The 27698-nt window shown below is 32.6% G+C and overlaps 1 protein-coding gene across 1 annotated transcript in view; it reads left to right on the top strand.

Annotated features, from left to right (window-relative positions):
- LOC149571912 (putative LRR receptor-like serine/threonine-protein kinase At1g53440) overlaps positions 1–27698 on the top strand; it is a 343799-nt gene that overhangs the window by 90112 nt on the left and 225989 nt on the right. The window contains exon 12 of the mRNA XM_089813316.1: positions 21922–22005. Within this exon, the coding sequence (XP_089669442.1) occupies positions 21922–22005 (84 nt within the window). The remainder of the gene's footprint in view (positions 1–21921; positions 22006–27698) is intronic.

The raw sequence follows: 27698 nt of genomic DNA, 5'->3' as shown, positions 1-27698 counted from the left end.
AATGAAGCTATTAAGTACTTTGAGCAACTATTAAAATCACCAAGGGCTAGTAATGATACTTCAGGACTTGGTTATACCAGTATTGAATAAGGAGAATCATCCAAGATTGCAGAAGAAAGGACCAAAAAGGGTAAGAACACTAAACCTACTTGTCATTTCTGTGGTAAAAAGGGACATACCTCTAATGTGTGCAGGAGCAAGAATAGTCATCAGCATGATAAGCCCACAAATGCAAGCTTTTGTCACAAGTGCAAAAAGCAAGGACATCAAACACATGAATGTAGAACCAAGGCCATGAGGAGACCAAGATTTGAAGGCCACTACTACAACTGCAAAAAATATGGACATAGAGCATTTGAATGCAAATCAAAGCCTATGTGGACACCTAATCAGCCTGCAAGAGGAACCAACCATGCACATAACTACAACTGAGATTACAACACCAGGTATAGTTGTCACTATTGTCAAGAGTATGGATAGATTCCTGAAAATTGCTTAAGGACACATTTTAGAGGGAATTACAGTAGATGGTTGAACCAGACCACATGTTTTAGTTGCTTGAAGATTGGTCATATTAGTAGGAATTTCCCAACAAAGTCAAAATCACCCAATATTGAAGTCAACAAAGGAAAAAAAAAGGTTGATGTTGAACAAATACAAGGGGAAATGAACAAGACCTGGATGAAGGAAGATGAGTGCAACACATCAAATAGAGAGATCACTTCACCTAAGAGGTCAAGTGATCACACTTCATCCAACTAAGCAAAAGAAAGATGCATGGAACTGATATACAAAGTCAAATCGCACATCAGTTGCGAAAAATAAAGAAGTACTGCAACGAAGAAATCTACATGAGCAAAGATGCCAGGTCAAAATCTAAAGTTTTTGCAAATGCTGCTGACTGTCATCAAATGTCGAGTAAAGCTCCAATGGATGCCGAGCTGATAGTTGAAGCCGAGTGAAGAAGTAGTCTAGTGGAAGCCAAGTAAATGAAATACAATGGGAGCCGAGTCATGTTGAATCCTTCAAGTGCCAATTTTATAGCTGTATGCATGAAGCATTTAATGCTAGGTCTTTGACAGGTATAAGTTCAAATTTTGTTGAGAAGAAGGGTCTGACCAAAACCCTAGTTTTTCCTACAGTGTTTAAGATAGAATAGATTCACATTGTTCTGAGTCGAATTCATGATGGCTATCTACAGCTAGAGACATTACCTATTAAGATTACAAAAAGGATAGTGCATAGGGTTATAGGACTCCCAACTCTAGATCGGCCAAAGACCTTGAGAAGCGACAAAAAGGTCATTGAGAAGAATACAGGTGCAAAATGGAATAATAGGGGAATGATCATAGACATTGTAACTGAACCCCTACTTGACTTTGCCGTGAGAATAATTTCACACAAATTCTATCAATCCAACAGACTGAACAACATACCCTGCATGGCTGTTGATGTGGCTTACAAGTTGGTGAAGAAAGATCATACCTATGATCTGGCATAACTAATGCTTCAACAAATTAATGAAAATTTGGGAGCTATAAGAAGATCCAAGGAAGCACAATGTAAATTTTGATCAATGTTTGTCTGCATATTTTTTTATGTGATGGAAGAATTCCCTTCAACTGGGAAGGTAAATTGGAATTCCAACAAGTTTGTAGTCACACAAATCAATGAGTTCATTGATCAGATGGGAGATAACTTTGAGGCTTAGATGACTAGTTACTTTCAAGACTTTAAGAAATCCATGAAGCAGAGAATGAGAATACCAGTTTCATTGGTAGAGAAACATGTCAATGACATATGCTTCTTAGTTGACATTGAGTACACCTACATCCAGGCAGCAATACCAATAGTAAGATGGCTAAGGCTATTGGGATATGAACTTGATATAGATGAAGCTTCTGCAAGAATAACAACATTGCTAGTAGAAGAGATAGACAAGAACGCTCCTCACTTTGGGACATATGATGTTGTTAAGCCCAAATTTGAGATTGAATTGAAAATAGCTTCTGTTATCAAAAAGAAAGATAAAATGGTAAAGAAGATAAAGAAGACATTTGGAGTAAGCATTGAAGAAGAAGAAGAAAAAGAAGTGGAAGGAGAAAGTGATGAAGAAGGAGAGCAAGGGCAAGGCCTAGTAGAGCTGACACAAGGCTTAGGGGAAGACAAGGAGGAAGGTGCTGAGGGAGAAGAAGCTGAGAAAGCACCTACACTTGCCAAGAAAAAGAAGAGAAAGGAAAAAACATAGCCTATAGCTCAGCCCAAGCCTAAAAAGGTTACTAAACTAGCTCAAACCAAACCAACTCCAACAATAAGGGCCACTATAGGAGCATTTACTCAAAAGGCTAAACAGGCATCAAAAGAGAAAAGGTAAAGGTGCAAAAGTTATAGTACCGAAAATGATATATTGATATCAGAGGGAGGTTTAGTACTTTATGAAAGATAAATGATTAATAAAAAGGAAGAGGGTGAACAAGGGCATTAAACAAATAGATTAGGCCCAATCATCTCAACAATTGTAGCAAGGTCTTGAACAACTAGAGCCTCAAGATGAGCAAGTAGATCAAGTCCAAGAGGCTAAGAAAGTGCTTCCTTTAGGAGGGGAACATGAACCTGAAGAATAATAGAGGGTGCCACCAGAAGGGAAGAAGAGGAAGAAACCTCCCCCTCAGCTCCTAAGAAGGCCAGGGTTCAATTCACTATAAGGGACCCACAAAGAAGGAGAAAACTGAAGAAGAAGAATACTCCTCCCCCATAGGTACCTGAAACCATTAATGAGGTTAAAGAAGAAACAGAGGAGGAACAACTTGATAATGTTCCCTTGAGTCAAAGGACTCAATTAGCTAGGGCCTTGGAAGAGGAAAGAAGAAGAAGTTCTACTCTAACGTCGCCATCAGAGCCGAAACAACTTGTTCAAGTTATAACTTACGATGATGAGAAACAATAGTAGATCATAGATATGCAGGGTCAAGAGACTAATGTGTTTAATCTTGTAGACTTTGATTTCATGTTTGTTGGCACTGAGATGGTGGGGGAGAAGATAAGGGATACTCCTAAGAGTCAACCCCTAGGCGAGGACTGGAATCAAATACCACCTCTACCTCAAGGACCTTTCAGGCTATCCCCACCACAATCTCAAGATTTATCATTTTTGGACAAAGGCTCAGTCACCCAACTTCCTTCCTCCATATGAATAGAAGAGAAGACAATAGAGGAGGAAGAGTCTGAACAAATGCCAACTACTGAAGTATCAAAGGAGGGTGAAATACTAGAAGAACCTCAACAAACTCTTCATGATATGGAGGCTAGGACCTTGTCTATAGTAGACATAGAGACTCCAAGTATAGATCTTTCTCAAAATGAGAAGAAGATAGAAAGGAGTGATAAGGAGAAGCATCCCACAATACAAACCCTGTCTTCAGCCAAATATATGTCTCTAATGGACACTACACCAGCCTGGCTGAAGAGGGACATTATGGTTTGACAAAAGAGGCATCTAAATATAACTGCAGATGAAGGAATGGAAGAGATAGTCAAACCTATCAAGAAGCTTGAGCCACATATGGGTGATTTGTGAACATTTTCCTTCAAAATGAAGAACCAAGATCAGGACTTGCTTGCACATATTGCCATCCCTCCTCCACATGTTAACATCAAGGATGTGACTCCTAGTGATTACCAAATCAATGAAGTGTTGTTAGGGAAGTCTATGGTAGATACTACCAAAGTGTTGATCACAATGGGCATGAAAGAGGTTTTCAAACATATGGACAAGAATGAGTTAGAATTGGTGATGGTTAGGAGACAAATGATATTATGAGAGGTTATATGCATGAAATAGTGGGCCCAATAGGCTCAGATCATCTAGAGATTACTCTTAATGTGGCATTAGAGAGGAAAGAAAAGGGGACAACTCAAATTGATCCATTTTTGGGAGCATGTTAGAAATGATGTGACAATTTTGAACAAAAGGACATACAAATAATGTCAAGTGCAGATAAATTGGTGTCTATAGCAAACCAAGATATTGGGTTAATGGATTAGGTACATACCTGGGCTACATACTTATATATTTTAACAACAATAAAGGGTCAAAGGTATCGTACACTCATGGAGTTGTATATAGTGCAAGAGATTGATAAGCTCAAAGATTGGATTGGGAGGATAACTACAGGCAATAACGTCATGGAAGGACTTCATGAAGATATTTAGAGGTTGAGGGCCCAGACTCAAGAGTAGATTTTGGAAGGAGAAAATATTATGATACTGTTGCCCTTGAGATTTCTGGATACAAGTCAAACATAAAGCTCAAGTCAGTGCAATTAGTTGTCCAGCAATTCTGAAGAACTTTTGAGGATGCCTCATCTAATGAAGATATTAGGCAAGCATTTAAGAATAAAGAGGTATTGTTGGAACTTGACACTAAACTAGAGGATATTATGGAGACCTATATGAAGGTTAGTAACTACTAGCAAACAGTTAAAGATAAGTATAAAGACTTGGATTTTTTGGAAGCTTCCCCAGTAGTGGAGATTATAGATAAATTCAAGAGCAAACACCCAGACATCACTCTGGTATAAAGGGGTGCAAAACCTAGAATCTAGAAATTTAGTTTTGACAATTGGGAAAATTTTGGATTTTTTGAATTTGTCATCAAGGTGTGCAAGTGTGCTATTTATAGAGGTGCAATAATAATTTTAAAAAAGTAACAGTTCTACTGCAATAATCAAATCTGGTTCTACTGCTGCTAGCAAAATCTTCACGAGTGCTTTCACTTCTAGATAGACATGGATGAACACTTAAGGTATTGAAAGTTGTCTCCACTCTTGTCAATTCTCCAGACTATCTCAAACCAAATTCTACTTCTTCCAATCTTCTAACCAAAGTTTCCCTTGTGAACTTATTGGTAGAGGGTATTAAAATCTCAATCATCTATGCTACTTGCTAGAATGGCGGTGTCAAAGTTTTCAAGATCTTCCATACAACCTCATCTTCTCTCTTAGATCCACCATATGATTTGATTTTTGCAACAATATTAGATATCATAACAAAATAGCTTCTTATAGATCTATCTTCCATCATTTTAGCATCTTGAAATCAACATATCCAATTTTGCGATCTTATCATTTTTGTATGTTTATCACCTTCAAAAGTAGATTCTAAAGCTTTTTAAATTTTATGAGATCGATCTAGTGACTTTACCTGATTGTATCCATTCTCAGGAAGAGCTAATAGTAAGGCTTCTTTGGCTCTCATATTGCACATGAACAAATATCTTTCTACTTCATTGTATTCCTCACACATTTCTTCTTCCATAGTCATTTTGTTAAATTTTGTCAAAATCCAATATTATAGACCCATACGTAGCAGATGAGTCTTCATCTTCTCTTTCTAGCTATCATAGATGACTCTATAAAACATAGGACTATAAATTCTAAAACAACTTTCCATTGATCTCCCAAAGCAATTAGGCTTTCTCTTCAAAGACCTGATGCTCTGATACCAATTGTTAGAATATATAGTCTGCCAATATAACTAAGGGTGGGGGGGGGGGGGGGGGGTAGGGTTAATTATTTATCCAACTATTATCATAATTATCAACCTTATTTAATATTAACCATATGAGAAATATAATAAAAAAACAAAACGAGATACTCATGGACAATAACACTAGATATGTTAGCTAGGGAAACCCTTGATCAGAGGAAAAAGTTTAGTGGGGATGGTACCCACAAGACGATGTCCTAATATAAATATTCCTTGTTAGAGGATGGACCCTATTAGGATTCTATGAAATACGTTAAGTACATATCCGTCCTTATTAGGAGACTTTGAATCCCTGTTAGGAGATTCAAACCCTGTTAGGAGTTGTGCCAACTCTATTAAAAGTTGTAAAAGACAGATGTACCCATTGTTCTGATGTAGGAGCATCCTGGGTTGCCTTAAAATCTCGCTCATTTGTTCACTTTGGTAGTTTTTACCAAGTTCCTTTAGCACTAACTGTGCTATCATGTGTTGATCGAGTTCTTCAATGCTTGCTGAGTTACATTTCTAATCGAGTTCTTTAGTGCTTGCTGAGTTGTAGTTCTGACCAAGTTCTTTAGTGCTTGTTGAGTTGTAGTTCTGACTGAGTGTTGACTGAGTGACCTAGTGTTGACCGAGAAATTTTTTGTTCGCTGATTGAACATGTTGTTGTTGATGCTTAGGTCCTTTGATTGAGTTGTTTGTGTTTTTGGTTCTTAGTTGGAGTTGACTCTTGTATTTAATTTGGATCATGAATTTAATAATAGAATATTGTTTAGAGATGAGTGTTGAACATTTTGAGGTCGGTCTTTCTTCTATGTAATGTTCTAGAATCTCCTGTAAGGCATTTTGGAAAGTATAAGTAGAAATATTTGGTTTAGTTTAGGAGTGGGGAACTTAGAGAGTTCAGGGAAAATGTTTTTGGAATTACAAATTTGAAGCTAGATCATATATTTTGAAGTATTATTTTGTATCTAGCTATAACCTAGAAGCTCTTATAACTGGACATGTATGATGAAGTTTGATGAATCAATAAAAATGTTTGATCTCTATCTCCTTAGTGTTCTCTATGTTTTTGCTTCCATTGTGTTTACTATGCAAGGTAGTTTGGATAGCTGGGTATGCGTTAGGCTCTAACTGTTCAAATTCTCTCATTACACTAGGTGATATTGGAGCTTGGGGTTCATCCTTATGGAGATTGGATCATGTAGAACCCTAAGTTGAATTTGGTTGTAGGGTGGCAGATTTGTGGATTTTACCTATATCTTGCATAGGGTTACGATCTTGAAGGAACCTGATTATAAAAATGGTTCAAGGTGGAAGAAATGATGACAATGCCATATTAGATACATTGAGACAAATTGCAGCTAGATTAGATGTTGTGGAGACAACCAAGATGATAGGAGTGCATCTTGATGATGTGAGTGATGATGAAGCAATGACACCAAACCATAATCCAAAACCTGAGGAGGATCAAGATGATGAAAGATTGTTGAGAGTATTGTTTAGGGCACATTCAAAGCCTATGGTAGAAGTTGTTCCTTATGATAGAAAATTGGACACCAATATTGTGTTGGACTAGATCTCTGATAAGGAGAAGTTCTTTGAGTTTGAAAACACTCTTGATAATAAGAAGGTGAAAATTGTAGTCACCAAGTTGAAAGGTCATGCCTAACTATGGTGGGAGCACTTGCAAATTGATAGACAAAGGAGAGTAAAAGAGAAGATTAGGACTTGGCTGAAAATGGTGAACAAAGTGAAGAAGAAGTTCCTTTGGAGGACTTTGTGGAAGAAGATGGGTAATGAATTGAGATTTAGTTCTACATTCCATCCAAAGATAGATGGACAGACAGAGGTTATGAATAGAAGCTTGGGTAATTTATTGAGATGTTTGGTTGGAGATAAACTGCAAATTTTGAAGCTAGTATTGGCACAAGTTGAGTTATAACAATTCTGTGAATAGGAGTACAAGGAAAACACCTTTTGAGATTAGTACTAGAATGTAGCCTAGGGGAATATCAGATTTGAGGGATGTTGCTGGTGAAGAGAAGAGAAGTGTTTTAGGGGAAGAATTTTTTGGTTTTATGGAGTCTTTGCATAAGGAAGTGAAAGTGAAGTTGAAGTTGGAAAAAAGAAATCAGAAGTATAAGGAGAATGTTGATAAGTCTAGAAGACATCATGTTTTTGAAGTTGGTGATGAGGTGATAGTTCATTTAAAGCAAGGTAGATTTCCTATTGGAACATATAGTAAGCTAAAAATGAAGAAGTTTGGACCTTGTAAGATCTTGAGGAATTTTGACAATATAAATGTTTATGAAGTTAAGTTACCTAATGTCTCTTATATTCAATGTTGCTGATTTGTAAAGGTATCATGAATCAGACAATGAAGTTGTTGTGTCAGATGATTATCATAAGAAGCAAATTCAAGAAGTTGAACAGGTATTGGATCAAAGGATTAGTAAGAGCACAAGAGGAAAAGATTACTATGAGTATTTGGTGAAGTTGAAGAATAGACCAGTTGAAGATGCTACATGGATTTCTCAATCTGAGTTGGATTCAACTTAGGTTGTGACACTTGCATGATTTAGGAGAATCATTTCTTTCAACCTCGGTTGTCTTATACAGGAGCATCCTAGGTTTCTTTGTAATCCTTCTCATTTGTACACTCTCGTAGTTTTTATTGAGCTCCTCTAGTGCTAACTGAGCTATTCAATGCTAACCAAGCTATCCTGTATTGATTGAGTTCTTTAGTTCTTGCCAAGCTATAGTTCTGATTGACTTCTTCAGTGTTCACCAAGCTGTAGTTCTGATTGAGTTCGAGTGTTGACTGAGTGATCTAGTGTTGATCGAGTAATTCTTCATTTGCCAAGTGAGCCTATTGTTGTTCATGACTGGGTCCTTCTTTGACCGAGTTGTCTATGTTTTTTGTTCTTAGTTGGAGTTGACTCTTATATTTAATTTGGATCATAAATTTAATGATAGAATCTTGTTTAGGGATGAGTGTTGACCATTTTAAGGTCGGCCTTTCTTCTATGTAATGTTCTCAAATTTTCTGTAAGCCATTTTGGCAAGTATAAGTAGAAGTATTTAGTTTAGTTTAGGAGCGAGGGACTTAGAGAGTTCAGAGCAGATGTTTCTAGAATTGTGAATTTGAAGCTAGATCATAGATCTTGAAGTATTATATTGTATCTGGCTGTAACTCAAAAGGCCTTACAACTGGGCATGTATGCTGATAGTTTGATGAATCAATAAAAGTGTTTGAACTCTATTTCTTTAGTGTTGTTCTCTGTGTGTTTACTTCTGTTGTGTTTACTCTGCAAGGTGGTTTAGATATTTGACTATGCCTTAGGCCCTAACTATTCATATTTCCTCCTTGCACCATATCCAAACAACTTCAAGAGCAAGACCAATGAACCCACTGTCCAAATGATCTCTATATTATTCTTTGCAAAATAATAGAATAGTATTGTATTGCTCCTTCCTTTATTTTTGTCCTATCATCTGGACTTCTACTTCTTTTGATTTTGATACCATATCACAAAATTTGTATCCAATAATCCATTGGATCACTTACTCACATTTACCAGACACTTTGCTCTTCTTCACGGGTAAGTGCAAGAAGTTGGTTCTCACTTTTGGGCAAAAAGTGTAATTGTTTTTCATATTTTTAAAATTTCTTGGCAATTGATGTCAAAATTTGAGGCATTTAGAGATTGATTATAAAAAAAATTCAGAAATAAAATGGCAGTGCTTAGAATTTATTTTTTAAATATGTAATTTATTTGTGTACCTAAATGATAGATTTTTTTTGGTACGGATCTTTAAAAACCACTTTTAAAAATGCATGTTTCAGGACTATACCACACTCATGTGCAGACACCATAACTTGACACATAATTTTTTTTGTAAATTCTTTTAAAGGAAGTTACCTAAGACACCATAGATTGATGCTAATATTTTTCCTTCATTTTCTATTGAATATATTTTTTAAATTAATTTTTAATTGGCTATAAGGGTAAATTTTAAAATCTCTCATGTACAAATACCATAATTTGATCACAATTTTACTTTTTTCAAAAATTCTTTTTTAGACTTCAAAAGAATTGTATGTAGATTGATGACAAATTAATTTAAGAAAAATCATAAAATAAAAAAGTTATGAAAGTTTTAGTGAACCTTGCTAATTTGCATTTAGGTACCTCCTTTGATTAAAAAATAATGTAAAAATAGTAAATAAATTCATAATACTATAAAATTTATATTTTTGAAATTTGGACAGTGAACTCTAATGAGTTTTTGTTTTGTAAAAAAAATTGATCGGGAAGACCACCTAAAAATTATGGCAAGGCATAAATTTGTTAGTTCAATGCCTTAGCCAAATATTGAAAGGTCAAGCCATAGGCTTGGTTGCACAAACCTATGTCAAAACAAAATTTGAGGCAGGAAAAAAAATCTTGCCCCATGTTGTAAGAAGCAGTCACCCGTTATTTAAAATTAAAAAAAAGGGTGTCCGTTTTGAAAATGAAAAATTGACGTTTAAAATGCATTTAAAATCTCCATAAAAATAAAAAAAATTGAATTTTTAAAGAATGGGCACCCATTTTGTAAAAGTAAAAAATGGCTACCCATTTTTTATTTTTAAAAAATGGGTACTCATTTTTTGTTTTTTAAAAAATGGGCACACATTTTTAAAAACTTCAAAATTTTTAGTTTTTCAAAAATGGGTGCCCGTTTTTTAAAATTTAAAAAAAGCCACCTGATTTAAAAAAAATCGGTGCCCATTTTTTTAATTTTGGATCGGGTACCTAAGCCTAATATGGGTGCCCATTTTCTAAAAATAGGTGTCCGTCTCTAAAAGAGCATGATCTCAATCCACAAACTTTTATGGAATTGAGACCCAACTTTTTGCTTCTACCCTCACACTTCCTTGAACACTTCACATACCACACACACTTTCCAATCAAGGAAAATGCTTTCCTTTATGCCAAGTCCTCAAGACAATTCATTGGCACAGCTTTGAGACTTTACCGATTAATTATAATAGGACGACAATAAGATAATTATTTATTTTGCAACCACATAGCGTTGTTGGCTCATAGTTTACACAACTTCTCACACCTGTGACTTTAGGACTTGTGAACTCATGACATCATCATCAGACTATCCTCTATCATTGTCTAACTTTGCGTATTTTGACTATATCTCTGTTAAGAGATAAAATGCAAGTATTAGAAATTTCTTCTCAAGTACTCTATTTTTGCACTACTCTATGGAAATAATGTATATCTTCCATATCTCTTTGATTTATGTTATGCACACTTAACCTTGTCTTCAAGACACCATGTGGAACATGTCCTTAACCATGCATCACCTGATGCTCAAAATGTTTTCTGTACAATCGTGATCTTTGCCTTCCACCATGCCAGTCTTTACAAAATCACTGCTATGTTCACATCAATGACAAACATAGCCATGAATGCAACATGTCAATGCTTAGCATACTCCCCCAAAGAAATACCATAAGCATTCATACTAGCAATTGTATTATTCTTCATTTTAGCAATAGATACTAGATGAGGTTGGAAGAAATGATTATATACAATATAAACATATATGTATACCTAGAAAGTATTATCCAATATTGTAACTTTGTCTAAGGACAGTGCTATAAACTTTAACTCTCTTATTTTTTCCTTTACATCTTTTAACCTTTGCAAGACGATGTTCCCATTACCATTCACTATTTACTGACTAATGATTGTGAGGATAGTTATAAACTTTCAAGAAGTGGAATAAAACACTCATTGATGGTTAGTCTTTCATAACATGTCATCTTCTCAATATATTAAAACAACAATTAACTAAATCTCTTTTCCCATGTGTTGTACTTTTATTATTTTTCCAAGAAGAGCTACAATAAAACCTTTTTATATAGGATTCATCTATATTTTCTCACAAGAATAAAACTCTTTGACATTCCTAACATGTTGATATTCTTCCTTTGGTTACCATCTTATCACTAATTTTTTGTCATGAACCAAAATTAATATATTTCTTCTTTAATGTATTTGATTAATATCCCTTTGAAATATTCATACATTAGAATTATTTAATTAATTTCATATTTGAAATTATTATATGTGTCTTCTTTTTCAATCTAAATATTAATCCTTATCTTTTAGATTCTTATCTTATAAATTAATTGCTTTCTTCAATGTATATTAAAATACATTAATTAAATAAAACTTCATAAACTACATATTAACTTTAAATATATTAATTATACCATTGCTATACATTATAAACATTTTTAATAAAAAAAATTAACAACCCTAAACCTAATCCTAAGTATTCCATAACATTGGAAATGTCATGGGCACGACCCTTCATCACACCTGGGCAAAGTATATTAATAGGGTTAGGGCAGATACATAAGGCATAGAGGAAAAAAGCATAAACAAATAAGAAATTAAAAGAAGAGAGGGAAGAAATAAGAGCAAAGAAACATTATACACCATGTGGAGTTCCATGCTCATACTGTGCTAACGTTTGGCAATCTCTGCATCACACACTATTATACGGTGCATTGGGTTACGCTGGTACCTCCGACCAAGTAGAGTCGGGTACAATGCTGCCGAACTAACATCACTGCAAATAATACACTATTAGATAATAAGGTTCGTTCGAACACAGTTATGTTATTATGCATCAATGTTTTAAATATAAAGCCATCACTGTTAAATTTTAATATTAAGATATGAACACTAAAAGATACACGAACAATGCATTACGTGGGATCAGTATATTATGAATTACGTAATTCTTAATTAGGTACAATGCTATTTCATTCACAGATTTGAATTGACAAACAATTCGCATGAGTATTAGTATATATATTAAATGGAGTTAAAATCGATACATGCTATTAAGCATTGGAAAATATATATCAATATATATAAACATATATATGATGATAAATATTTTAGAATAAATATAAATGTATGTTATATAAATAAACATTGCATTTAAGAGATACTAGTACATTATAACAAAACATATGTATTCTCAAAGATTTTAAGAACATCAGGATTGCATTTCGATTGTAGTACAGAGAGTCTATCTCTCATTCTAGTTACGAAATCCAAAGATAGGGAGTTGGAGGGAGAGGTGGAGTAAATTCGAGCACTTGATGAATGTCCTCAAGGGAACCGCTTGTAGCTTGTTTCACGCACCCTCTGCACTGTCAATCTACTGTCTTGAGATGGTCGTAACCAGCAGAGAGAAGATGGTCTGGTGCTATGAGAAGAAATCTTCCAAACCAACTAATTAATTAATTTTTAAATGCTCAGCTCCTCAAATAATTTAATAGCAATGAAGGTCATAGGCTTGTTTAATTTGAATGACTTCTTCCTAATTGATGCCTGAATTTGAATATCAGGTCAAAGGATTAAAAGGGGGTCATCACATTTTTCAACTCCATTAATGGATCATTTTTCATAAACTTTACCCACATGATTTTTTATAGTGTCAACTTTTAGCTACAATGTTTTTTCCTTCTTATTTATCATGATGAAAATCTTACACCTAAATTCTATTAGATCCCCACCTTCAATTGAATTTTCCAATAGTTCAATGAATGGACACTTTGACACCCATTTTATTTGAAAATTCCTTGATATATCCCACTTGCAATCTTTTTTGAATTAGATTTTCTATTCTCGTTCTATGCATCATCATCATTTGCACCTATGATATTCTCACACAAGTTGATTATATCACTCTGGCTATCATGGGTATCTCCTGATATATCTTCTTCAACTTCGCCATGATTCTAGATAACATGTTCATTGCCTTCCTCAATATGCCATGAAAGTTATGAATCTTGTATTTGTAATAATGCACATTCCTAATCTTTACCAAAAACTATAACTAGTAAAGTATGATGAGACGGTTTTATGTTTATCTATCCTCTCTTGGCTTTAGGGAAACACAAGAGTCATACCCTTCTTCTTGTTTGAAATAGATCCAAGAAAATAAAGGGTACAAAAAATATCAACTTTTTGAAGAAGTGAGAATTAAAAAAATATAATTCATTGAGCCTATCATGTACAATCTAAAATCTAGATGTTATCATGTTTGAGGTCTCTCGAGTGATCACTAATAGGTCCCTATTCACTAAGAATGAACTTAAAATTACATAAAGATAGAGATGACTTCAAAATAATGTCAAAAACCTATTAAACTTGAAATAAAATTACTTACCTTTATGTTAATAAAAGTCACCAATGCACTAATAATTAATGGATTTTCTTGGTATGAAACTTGTCTATTGATATGAATTGAGTGGTTAGAGCCAACTAAATTATGTAAAACAAAAATGATCTTTCAATGTATTTATACCAATCCTTATTTGATGAATTCAACAAGAAGTTTATATGGAATACAACTTTTGGTAAATCCAACTTAATAATAATAGGTCTTATGTAATTTTCAAGGAGATTATAGACTGTCTAATAAGTAGCTATTATAAAATATTTGGTGAAAGTTACTATGATTAGAAACTAAACTTATACAAAAATCTAAATGAGTTTGGATCATCCAAATATCTCTTTATAAGATTACTAGTGAGTTATGGTTGAAGATTGAGACAACTTTGGAAATTATAAGCATTTTTTTTTGAATTTATCATGTCAAAAAATTAGATTCTATTGGTGAAATCATGATATAGATAGAGATAATGACATAAATCAATGTGAAATGAAATATTGTGTTCTAACACTCGGTCATCACTGCACTACTTAGTCATTGTTAAACTTCTTCCTAGCAAATACACTGTTAGTTAGTTGATACTAATGCTTGGTCAACACTAACTTTCATTCTCAGCACTTATTGTGATTCAGTTGGTACTACCATTACTCGACATATGCAACAAAATTATTTATTCTTCTACTCTATTACTTAGTCAAGCCTATACATTTGATCTATCTTTGTTCACACTTTCATGAGTTGAACGCTAATATCTTCTCCTCTTGCAATATGATTTAAACATTAATACATCTTATCAAAGTCGAACTAATCAAGTGTCCCTTTGCATTTTCCTCTTCATAACTCAACCTTTCCTCTAGGTGCTTTTGTTATGAGAACCTTCTCAAATCATCTTCATCAGTCAAATAGATATGATGCTTAGATCATATAGAAAACCGTCTCCCTAATAGAGTTGACATCAATGATAACATAATAATTATTTCAATTGCAGTTTCCAAAACTTTACTCACATATGAAGAAAGTGTAGTTTTCTCATCTTTATCAAAATCATCTTTCATTGCAACATAAACAACTTCTTCATCATGACTATCAGAATTACTGTCACTTACTTCTTTAGCAATGTAACAAGATTCCTTACCCTTTCCTTTATAGGCTTTGTATTATTTGTTGTCCCTTCCATCTATTCTTCCTAGATACTTGTAATCTTTATTTTCATCCTTGTCATCCTTGTTAGGACATCTTGTAGCAATATGACCAACATTATTCCACAAAAAACATATTATAAGAAGTTTACCTTTGAACTTTCATTTGTATCTTGGTAACCTTCTAGCCATTAATGCTTCAAGATCCTAATCAAGATCATCACTAGATGATTCACTATCACTATCCTCATACTTTGCTTTCTTCTTTTTAGACTTATGTAGAACCAATTGTGACTTGATAGAATATTCAATAGTGGGGGCAACAAAATTATCAAAATTTGACAATTCAAAAGTAATAAGCCTCCCAATTAGACTATCCAAGGTTAGATCATTGCCAAGAGTACATATTGATTCTTGTATCACAGAAAACCTAATAGCATAAATGTAAAGTAGGGTTCTTGGTACCTTGCTAATCACAACTTCATCATTGATTTTTCCTTCAGCTCCTCTAATTGTAGTTGTCACTTGTTTGTTTTGGCCATAGTATTGAACCATGTCCTAACCTTATTTCATCTCCATATCATCAAACTTACCTCTCAATATTTCTAACCTAGCTCTTAGTACATTCTTGTCTCCACCATGGATATTTTCTAGTTTGTCCTATAGTTACTTTATAGTACTGCATTCCTTTATATCATCAAACTTTGAGTAACTTAGGGTAGATGCAATCTCCAACATTGCATGATTCTGTTCTTGTTTATCCTTTATCTGTTGGGATATCATAGTTGCTTGTACTACTATGTAGTTATACTCTAGGTAGTATACTATTGAATCTCCAATTTCAGAAATATCCGACTTCATCAAACTTTTCCATGTAGGGAAGTTCTCCTTATTCAACTTGGGTACCTCCTTTCTAAGCATCTTTATTTTTAGCTTTAAGTGCCTTCAAAATTTCCTTACAATCACAAAAATATATGATACCGATTGTTAGAATGGTTTTAAAATAATTGAGAGGAGGTAGGGGGTGAATAAGTTGTCCTTAGGTCTAGATGTTCCAAATAAACTTTTGACCACTATTAACAACTCAGACTTATTCATTAGTCCACTTGAACTCTATATCGGCTTAACAGTAACATAATCTTGAAGTTCACTATCCTAATAGTAGCCTACTTGCATAATATAAAATAGTATGCAATAAAACACATTAAATACCATTCACATAAGTATAACACTAGGAATTAATGTGGGAACCCAATTTGGAAAAAAAACCAGTAACATGCTACCAATTTTTCACCTTTATGAAGTGAGCTTGGTTAAGAGCCAACCTTGTTAAAGGTTACAATAAACACTGTTAGGTGTGATCCTGTTAAAGGATTTAATCACCATGTTAGGAGTGTCCTTGTTAGAGGTCTTAAGAACATCCCATTAAAATGCCACCTTGATTAAAGGATTTACAAATGACTAATCGTTCAACCTTTGTTAAAGGATTTTAACTAATACAATGGCTAGAAACTAATAATAGGTTGGTCTAATAAATACAACTCACTTTGTAAATACAAATCACAATGTAGCTCATTTTCTAATCCATTAACTGGCCCCATTAATGTTTCCATCACTAATTTTCTTTGAAAGCCTTCAAGCAATCACACTTCACTTCTTCTCATCTCTTCATAGCCTTTTTCTTAAGTTCACCAATCAATAGAATCAACAACTACTCAACCTCTCTAGGTTATCCTTATGCCTCCTTAAATAGGTAGCTTTCATCTTTTGTTGATTAAACATCACCATTGATCTTAGGGTTAGGTAAGATTCATCCAATCCTTCCATCATTTTGTTTGTTCCTTCTCCTTCTAGAAACTTCTCAAAACTTTTCTTTGAATCGATGCCTAGGAATGCTCAAACATGGTTTATCATGCATTAAATGATCCAAATCATCAATAATTATCCTTACATGTTTTGACCAATCCAAAAATTCAACTATGTATGTTGGGAATTTGATTCCTTCAAAAATTATCAAATTCTTTCACTCAATCAATACCGTGTTCAATGTCCTTGATTATAACTAGAAAACTAAGTCAATTCTAATGGTCTTGCTCAATGTACTCTAACTTTGTTGGGTTTGACTATTCTGATACTCAAAAATGTTGATTCTATAAAAGATTTCACATATAGCTATTAGAATTCTTTACAATAAATGAGAGGGGGGTGAATCCATTATCCAAGGTCTAGATACAAATAAAAATTTTCAATACTTAGTAGAACCATATCCATAAAACCTTATCATGCATGCATCCATTAGATCATACAATACTTAAAGTTTGTAGCTTACTATCTTAGGTCAAAACAACTTTGTAGAAATGTAAACATGAAACAACATAAGAACATTCACAAAATTTGACACAAGGGTTTTACATGGAAACCCAATTTGGGAAAAACTAGTAGTAACATGCTACTAATTCTCACTCTTCTGAAGTGATGCCCTGTGAAAGGCCAACCTTGTTAAATGTAACCCAGTTAAAGGATTTTAATCACCCTATTAGAAGTGAGCCTTGTTATAGGACTTTAGACCATTCTATTAGAATGTCACCCAGTTAAAGGATTTACAAATGACTATTTAGTCAACCTTAATCCAAAGGATTTACCCTAGATTGATACAATGATTAGAAAGTAACAGTAAGGCTCGATCTGATAAAAAATTATAACTCACTTGTAGATTATAGATCTCTATTTTAGTCCTCCATTCTACTTGGCATTAACACACTTCGCCTTTGATAGCGTGTTCATCCTTCAAGCATTCATACTCTTAAGTCTTCTTGATTTGCATGACAACTACAGTCACCTCTATTCATCCATTGAATAAAGAAATACCCTAGACTCCTTGTCTTCCTTAGGTTCTCATACATGAGAACCTTTTCTTTTGACCAACTATTTCTATAAATAGAGAATTCATATCTTTTGTTGCTTAACCACAATCGTTCATTTTAGAGTTAGACAGGATTAGGTAGGATACAATGAATCTACCCACTTCTCCATTTGGTTCCTCTAGAAACTTGTTTTACAATCTTCCTTATATTTGCCACAAAATAGTTTACCTTGAATTTTGTGCCACCAACTCATCACAATTATCTTCCACATACTTCACACAATTCAAGAATACAAAATAGTTAGCTCGAATTCATCAAATGCTCGATTTAACATTGTTTTCTATCACTTGCCAACTATACTGGCTCACTTGGAAAACACTAAAGTTTACTGATGCTTGGCACCAACTAAACTTTACTCAGCATACACTAGCAATCACTCGAATTGCACTATTTTTCATCTTTGCTTGACATCTCTTATTTTTCACTCGGCCTCTACTAATTTCTGCTTGGCTTACACTGACTTCTCAGCAAGGCTTGGTAGATAGACTATAATATCAATGTCTTACTTGGTCTTAATGCTTCTTTTACATACCAAATAACTCAACCTTTCTCTAGGTGCTATTGTTATCTCCTCTTTTCAAATCCTCTTCATCAATCAACTAAATGATAGCTTTTAGACCAAAAAACAATTGTCTCACCAGTAGGTAACAAGTTTGACATCATTGAAAAAACAATTATTGTTCCATTATAGGTTCTTCTCTTCAAAAAAATATTATATCAAAAATTGCTAGGTGGATTTTGAAATGACAGAGAAAATAAGTTCTCTTTCCACAAGAATCTGATGTCGTATGTCCAGTGATATCATGGAAAAGGCCTAGAAAATCTGGAGAGAAAAATAATTTACTAATGAGATGGGTCTATACAAAAATTCTAATTAATTAAGGAAAATTAACAATTTAAATTTTCAATCTTATCTTTTATTAGGAAAAAGAAACTCACCAAAAAGTAAGCAATAATTAAAGCCCATCCATTCTAATAGTTGTTTTATTATATTCCAAAATTAATAAAAAATAAATAAAAAATACTAGATTAAAAATTATATACGATTTGAATCATGGGGAGGGAACCATAGGATGGAAATAAGAAACCCTCTTGCAAAGCTAAATGGGCCTAAGTAAAATCTAGTCATCCAAAACATGGTGCTAATTTTGCCGAATTGGGTAGTCTAAATATCGCACCAAACATAGGTAGGTTAATATTGAAAGCAAATTTGTAGTTGATCTAGGTCGGAGCGATGATATAAAATTATAATTAGATAAACCTCAATGCCAAACAAAGAAGTAAAAGAGTGTAGTATGTGTATCTAAAGAAATAGACATAGCTTATAGTATATGTAGTAGAATGGTAAGAGCTAGGGATTAGCATGAATTACTAGCAGGTTCATAATGGCTTCCACAATAAAGAAACTAAGCAATTTTAAAAAAAGGAAAATAAAAAATGCCTCAACAAATCGATCACATGATATTTTCATACTACTAAAATATATTTATCAAAAGCTAAAAACTATAGTTTAGAAACTAACTTGACACTCTCACCTAGGACCCTCACCAAGCTACAAAGCTCACTTCGCTGAACAATCACCTGTGCAATAGACCAACATGATTGTCATTTTTCCATAATTTAGAGAAAATATCCTACCAACTTCCTAGCTAATGTAGAATTTTGCACCATACTTGTAGAATGCGAAGAAGTGTTATCCAGGATTCTAATAGTCATGCATAACCAAAATTAAGAGCTTACAATAGTTTCCAAGTCTAAAAATGGAAACTCTAGTTCACAAGCCCTACAGGTTGTAGGAATCCTATTAGTTTGGTTGAAAGCAAAGAAAATTATAGAAGTGTGAATAAAGTTGAGTGATATTTTTGTAATTTTTAGAGTATAAAAATAGTTAAACCCTAGCAAGAATTTTAGGAATCAATATAAAATAAAAAATTAATGTACAAAAATATATTTTTAAAAATAAGATATATTAAACTTTATAAAGTGAGCTACTTTTTTTTTGTAAAATTTTTTATAGATACTCTTAAAGTTTTAGGGTTCTATTGGCCACTTGTGCTACTCTTATTGACCAATGAGCCACAAGAGCACTCTCATATGGGTTTATAGTAAACTTCGATGACTATTTCAATATTGAAACAATTATCGTGAAGCTTAGATATGTTGTTGTTTCCACCAGCATACTATGTACACCTAACATCTTTCTGGTTTATTGCAAGATTCTTCATATCCAACAAAATAACTATTAGGATATGGTGGTGGATGAAGTCATTGATGTCCTTCACTAGCCTAAGCATGTAGGAAGTATATATATCCAATAAAGGAACACACATAGGGGGCTATTTGAGTGCTTGAAAATCAAGCTCATAAATCTATTAGATTTGAGGATGAAGGATTTTAATAAGAGAATACAATCTAATCTATGTCTTAGTATGTGGTTTGTATATATATATATATATATATATATATATATATATATAAGGGGCCAATAAATTTTAAATTTGAAGGTAATGCACAATTTCTAAGAAACAACAACTAAGATGCTTCAATAGTATTGACAAATTATTATATATGTAGCTATAGAGAAGTGATCATTCTTTGAATATGTTCGATAGTAGGTTATTTTCTTCTTGATTTCTTGGTTGTTTCCACAGTAGAGAGATACATAAACTTGACAATTTCATGTGATCATCCCCTTAACCAACTTGGAAATATTAATAGAAATGAGACATTGACTGCTCATATGTTTCAAAATAAAGCAATGCAATACTAATTGCTCATATGTTTCAAAATAAGTTACCCACAATTTCTACTGTATTGCTTCTATTATTAAAAATTATAATTTGTGTGTTATAGGACAGACTTACACACCTATAATTTGTTGGTTGATTTCTATGATATTACTTACCCATTAAAAACTTGTCTTCGTTGATGTTTTGTGTTCTATTAAAAACTTGTCTTCATTGATGTTCAATGTTCTATGTTTCATTGTTAGTTAATTTCTACTAAAGTATTCATTTAGCAGACACTCCTATTGGATTATTTCTAATAAATAATAGGGACACTCCACTTAATATGCTACTTTTTAAAACCCATTTGTTGCTTATAAGAAAATCTAGAGGTCATGCAAAATATAAACACACAAATTCTGGGTACTCGTCATTTTACCACTTTCCCAACATACAAAAATACTGCATGCAAAACATAATAGCCACATGGACTATTTATAAAATGACATTAGCCTAGGTTTATAAGAAATCACTCATGTTTTTCATAATTTTTTATGAAGAAAAGAAAAAAACTACAAGGAAAATTGTTCCAAATCAATGGAATAAAAGAAATTAAAACGTTTATAATATTAGTACCAAAATTTTCATGGACCATATGTTTTGGATTATGTTATACAATTTTCAAAGAATAAACTAATGTTCAAATAACAATCAAAAACTATAGTCTCCTACCTTAATGACAGGGACTAATAAGACATGTAGAGGATCATAGAATTTGCTAAACTTCTTATCTATTTAGAGTTTTCTTATAATTATGTTATAATCCATTGTTTATGTAGACATATTATTAGTAACAAGAGTAATGCCAATCTTATGTCATATACTTAAAAATTTATAATATTAGGATGCTATAATGTCCATCTATAGGTGGGGCTCCACAATACGTATTACCTAAGTATTCTATTTTGTCATTAAGTCACTCAATTTTTAACACTAAAATAAAATTTTAAAAATAAATATTTAGAAGAAACGTTTATAATTAAGAAAAATAAAATTTGGAATATCCTACAACATAGTAGTTAGTTGTGAACCTCTCATCTGAAAGGTCTTGTGTTCAAGTGTACGCAGGCCCCATGTTTTATTGACTTTGACCCACCATCAACCCCAAAAAAGAAGAGGGATAAATTTAATTTTTTATATGATTGTAATTTGACAATCTACCTTATGTTTAATTTTATTATCTATTCATATATCATTTATAAATATAAGTTAGGCCATAACTAGTCATGAGATAGAAGTCGTTTGTTATTGTACTAATCAAATTTACTTTTCGATCAACAGGGATTTGAGCTTCAACAATTTAACTGGACATATTCCAAGGGCATTAGAAAATATACCATTTGAGGGTCGTCCTACTGAATATTTGTGAGTATATTTGGTTTCACATTCTAACATTTATAATATATTCAATAATAAATAAAAAGTATTATTCATTAAAAAAAAAATCTTTATGCTAGAACATATAAGATATAAGTGGAGTTACAATAGATATAGCCTAATTAGTAATTTAATATTAGTGGATTAAAAGCATGAGCTAGATCAAATATATTAGTTATCATAATAAAAAGGAATATTTCCAAGGGAAAGGTATTATCAAATGAAATTGATAAATTAGTTTTATATAGAGAATTACATAAAAAAATATTTATTAAAATAACATTCATTTTTTTCTCAAAGATATAAAGAAAAATATAACAAACTTTAGAAACTTGATTAAATAACTAATACAACATTCTCTTTGTGATATTTTATAAAGAGGATCTCCCAATTTAAAATTACACAAGATCATGTTTCATGCAAATAAAAAATTGCTATTGAATTATTTTTATTATCGAAGTATTCAATGGTCATAATTTTATAATAAAAAAATATTTTGGGATTGCACTTGTATAGTTCTATAACATCATATCTACTACAATACTTATATTTTATTAAATACATGTAAAGTGATGTAGTGGCATATTGGGTTCTTAGTAATCTTATATCATTTTATTTTATGTTTGTTTGTTATGTTCCTATTTATTTGTTTGGGTGATTTTGTGGGAAGTACTTTGATTGTGCATTTTAACTTGTGTGGTTCTCATGGCTTATTGAGGATCAGATTTGAATCATTATCCTATGATTGCGCATAATTTGGAGTCATATTTGATGAGTTCTCATTGTTTTGTTATTAGGTAGTATGTTCTTTGCTGCCACCTTGACCGATTAATGAGTTTTCATTGCATGGTGTATGATTTGTATGTACAATGGTTTGAGACTCTTTGTAGGGATTCGTGGATCATGTGTGGACTTATATCCTAGATTTCACATTATTATATGCTTATTTGGTCAACCAATGATGCTATCTTTGGGGTGATTCCTATTTTGTATAATATGTTTCATGATTACTGGAAAGTGTGAATCATGTTGGCTAACCCTTGTGTCCTAGTGCCTATTTATGTAATATCCAAGATGTATCAAGTATTAGAAACATAATAGGAATATCTAGATGTTAATATTTTTTTACACATTGTGATTACACATTGGATTTTACCTATTGTAATACTTCAACTAGGTAGTGTTGTTGTCCAACATATTGTAAGAATTTTTTTATTGGATTTGGATATAATGAATTGAATTCTCTTATTTCATTCCCCCACTAAGTTGATTCTTCCTTGTATTTACTCTTTCTTCTTAGTTGGACATCTCCTTTTGATATTTCTCCATCCTTGAGCTATGTTAGGTGGCATTATAGAAATTTAATGTTCCTAGTGGAGGTTGTTGTGATTTGGATCATGTGTAAACCCTAGTTAATTTTATTTAAGGGTAGGAAATCTTAGATCTGACCTATAACTTGAGGAGGGTTATGATCTTGTAGACCCCTACCTAGATTTGGTTGTAGGGGTGCAGACTTGTGTTTAGCCTAAAACTTATAGAGGGTTATAAAGATGGTTCATAGAAAAGGAAATATAGATTCTATGGTCATCAATATGTTGATGCATATTGCAACTATACTTGAAGCTAGTCAGACAACTCAAAGAAGAGCACGACCTATTTAGGATGTTAGAAAAGATGAAGATGAGGAATCAAAAGCACAAGTTCTTAATCTCAAGCAAGGATATGGATTAGTTTTTAGAGCCTTGACATGAGTTATTGGAAATCCACACTTTGATCCTCCCAATTATAATGGTAATCTTGATGTAGATGAATTATTCAATTGGCTCTCTAAGATGGAAAAGTACTTTGAGTATGAGAATACACTAGTTCATAAGAAAGTGAATGTTTCAATTACAAAATTAAATGGACTGATGTCTCTAGTAGAAATATTTGTATACTCATAGGAAGATAAGAGGAAAATAAAAGACTAAGACTTAGGTGAATATTATCAACAAGTTGACAAACAAATTTCTACTAGGTGATTATCAAATTAGGCTATTGAATAAATTGAAGAATGTGAAGCAAAGGGATATGATTGTGAAGGAATGCATTAAGGAATTTCAAAGTTAGATATCAAATCTAGACACATTAATGATGAGGTGGAAAGGGTTTCTAGATACTTGAATAGATTCAGGAATTATATATGTGATGAAATTAGTTTTGTCAAGATGGATAACATTAAGAAGGCATACCAATTTACATTAAAGGCAGAATAAAATTTTAACAAGAGGCATGAGCAGAGGTAAAAGGGTAGAGCTACTAGATGTTAGCATGAATGTTGAGGATGTTTCTAATGGGGAGTATCCTAGCAATGCTAGAAGCATTAGGGAGGTTGATAGTATGCTCATATGCTGCATTCATGGAAGTATTTTTTATTGATGCTAACATAACAAAAAATGACAGAGCAAAAGATAGTGTTTGAGGTCCTCTGGTTTGAGGATTGAAGATGACATCAAGTGTAGTTGAGGGAATGTACTACAGAGTATCATGATATTGTGGTTAAGTTTGTATGCATAAAGTTGAAGGATGATGATAAGTATTTGAGATTTGTAGAAGATAGTATACATACACAGTTCTTGAAAAGTAGTTTTAGAAAATGGATTATATCTCCTAATAGGGATAGAATCTAGTTGAGTGCAATTAGATAGAAAAAGAAGACATCACGACGATGATGTTAGTGAGCTTATAGAGTTTGAGGTTGCATGTGTGGAGATTTATGAACACTGTGAGCCAACAATGTTATGTAATAATGAAAAGATGTAATGTAATGTGTATTATTTTAACCTATTAAGGTCCTATTATAATTTTAATTTGAGAAAGACACAAGGCTGACTCAATAAATTATTTTGAGGACCTCGTATAAAGGAAAGCTATTTTCCTTTTGATTAAGTGTGGATGTATGCAAGAAATGTATTGAAGTATGAAAGTGAATTATAAGTGTGGATTATATGCAAGTAATTGATCTAAGGGGTTCATGTGATGCGACTTTGTAGATTTGGTTTTGAGATTTGAGAAGTATTTGGTGTGGCTAAGGCACAATGAATGAGCAGAGTGATTATATTTTGCAAAGAGTGCTAGTGGAAAGTTGATCATTTGGTATTGTTATAAAAGTAATAATACATAGGCTAGCTCGACAGTGACTTCATTGGTCTTTCCCTTGACTATATTTAGAGAATGGGTCCATCTGCATTCCATAATTCCTATTAGGGTTGGCAAAACTCCTAATAAGGTTCGAATATAATCACAGGGATTCAAAGTATCTTAACATGGACTGGTATGCATTCAATGTATTTCCATTGACTCTTAATAGGGTCCATCCTCTTACAAGGAATTTATTTATTAGTACATCATTTTGTGCGTACCAACTGCACTAGGGTTATCCCTCTATTCAAGGATTTCCTTAGTTAAAAAATTTGCTTTTATTGTGTATGGTTATCCTCTTGTGGTTATTACAGTTGTTGATTACATGTATTGGATTTAATAAGAACAAAAAAGTTATTGTAATTGTATAAGAAATTCACCCCCCCTCCCCCTCTCTTCGATATCTTGGTGCAATTTAATTTCTAACAATTGGTATTAGAGCATTAGATCCTTGAAGGAAAACCTTAACAACTTAAAGAGATCTATGGCAATTCATTTTAGAAAGGATAGTCCAAAGTTTGATGGAACCAACTATGATAGTTTGAAAGAGAAGATGACACATTCTCTATGCATGAAGAAAATCTTGAAGATTGTATTGAAAGACAAAGATATTTGTTCATGTGTAATATGCTTACTAGGGAAGCACTCTTGACAACCCTTCCTAATAATGAATATAATCAGGTAAAATCTTTCAAATTATCAAATGAAATTTTGAAATCTTTGGAATATACTTATGAAGGGGATAAGAATCCTAAGAAGAATTGATTACATTATTGAATACATTTGTTTCAAGAAGCTAAAATAATGGAAGATGAATCTATAAGAAGTTAATTTTGTAGAATATCATAAATTATTGCAGGAATAAAGCATGTGATGTATTCATGTGTACCTATACCTATATATCCATCATGTAGTTGTTTTCAACTTAATTTTTCTCCCCCTTTGACATCAATGACAAAGGAGATATACTAAGGTTTAAGTGTAACAAAAAAAAAAGAAAAATACGCTCCCCATGAAACATATCACTCATATATGAACTTATGCTAAAGAAGAGAGGGATAAAACCCCCAATCTTTTTCTTAACCCTTCAAATATAGATATTGTGAGAGGTTTTGTAAATATGTTAGCGAACTAATATGAGGAATGAACAAATTCTCTTATGAAATGATAACAAATATCAATGTTCTTGGAGCGTAATGCATAATTGGATTCTTAGAAATACTAATTTTACTCTGATTATCATAATAGATAGGAATTAGTTTAGACACTATTACTCTCATAGCTGATAAACTCTGAACCATCCAAATAACCTATTGAGAACAACAACACATAGCTTTATATTCATCCTCTGCAGTAGAAAGTGTATTCAATTCATTCTTCTTATTCAATTGTTGCTCTTAAAGTATTTTTTCTTTCATCTAGACAACACACCCAATTGGAGTTAGTATAAGAAACAAATATGAACTCGTCATGTCTAGGATACAAAATTCCATAATCCAAAGTGCCCTAAATATATCTGAAAATTATTTTAATTGCCATAACATGAGATTCTTTAATTGAAGACTGAAATCTTGCAACCCAACATATAACATGCATGATATCAGGCCTTAAAGGCATGAGATATAGCAAAATACCAGTCATGGAACTATAAGCTTGATCAACCATTAGGAGAATCATCATTTTTAGTAAGTTTACATCTCGTTGTCATTGGCGTTCCCATAGGCTTACAATCTTCCATATGAAATTTATTTAACATTTGTTTTGTGTACTTAGTTTGGGATAATAATATACCACTTTCCAACTGAGAAATTTGCAACCAAAGAACATAGGATAGTTCCCCAAGCATGGACATTTCAAATTTAGATTGCATAAATTTTGAAAAACCTTAAAGAACCATCATTGGATCCAAATACTATATCATCAACATAAACAAAAACAATGAGAATATCATATGCTAAACCAAATTCATTTACCTCAATGAATTCTAATTAATTAGGGTGATAATCAATGATTCTGTTACAATAATGTTACATTGGAATATCTTTTTCCCCTCATCTGAGCTTAAAGATAGCTCATGTTCTATCTTAACCTGAAATTTACTTTTTATCACCAACCAAAAGTCAATCCCCATATAAATCAAATGTATCTATATCTTGTTCTTCCAACTTTTATAGTTATCACTATCAATTTTAGGAATTTCCTTCCTATAAGCCATAGATATCATCAATATTCTAAGCGTCCTTCACAAGGAAGAGCTAATGCTCTAAAAACAATTGATAAGAAGTAAAGTCACCAAACAATTTTGTGGGGAGGGGACAATTGCAATAAAATATAATAAAAACCAAACTTACAAATTTGATCTGCAATAATTAAAACATTGATTCACAATAGTAAGAAACCATACACTATTATACAATAATTGTTTGATTAGGGATTTCCTTGATCAAAGGAAAAAGCCCAATGCAGATTATAACCACAATATAGTGTACCAATATATAAGT

This window comes from Cupressus sempervirens, chromosome 2 (genome assembly GCF_028749045.1).
Source record: "Cupressus sempervirens isolate cs-2001-9-10 chromosome 2, ASM2874904v1, whole genome shotgun sequence".
Lineage (NCBI taxonomy): Eukaryota > Viridiplantae > Streptophyta > Pinopsida > Cupressales > Cupressaceae > Cupressus > Cupressus sempervirens.
This window is presented reverse-complemented; position numbering and strand designations above follow the sequence as displayed.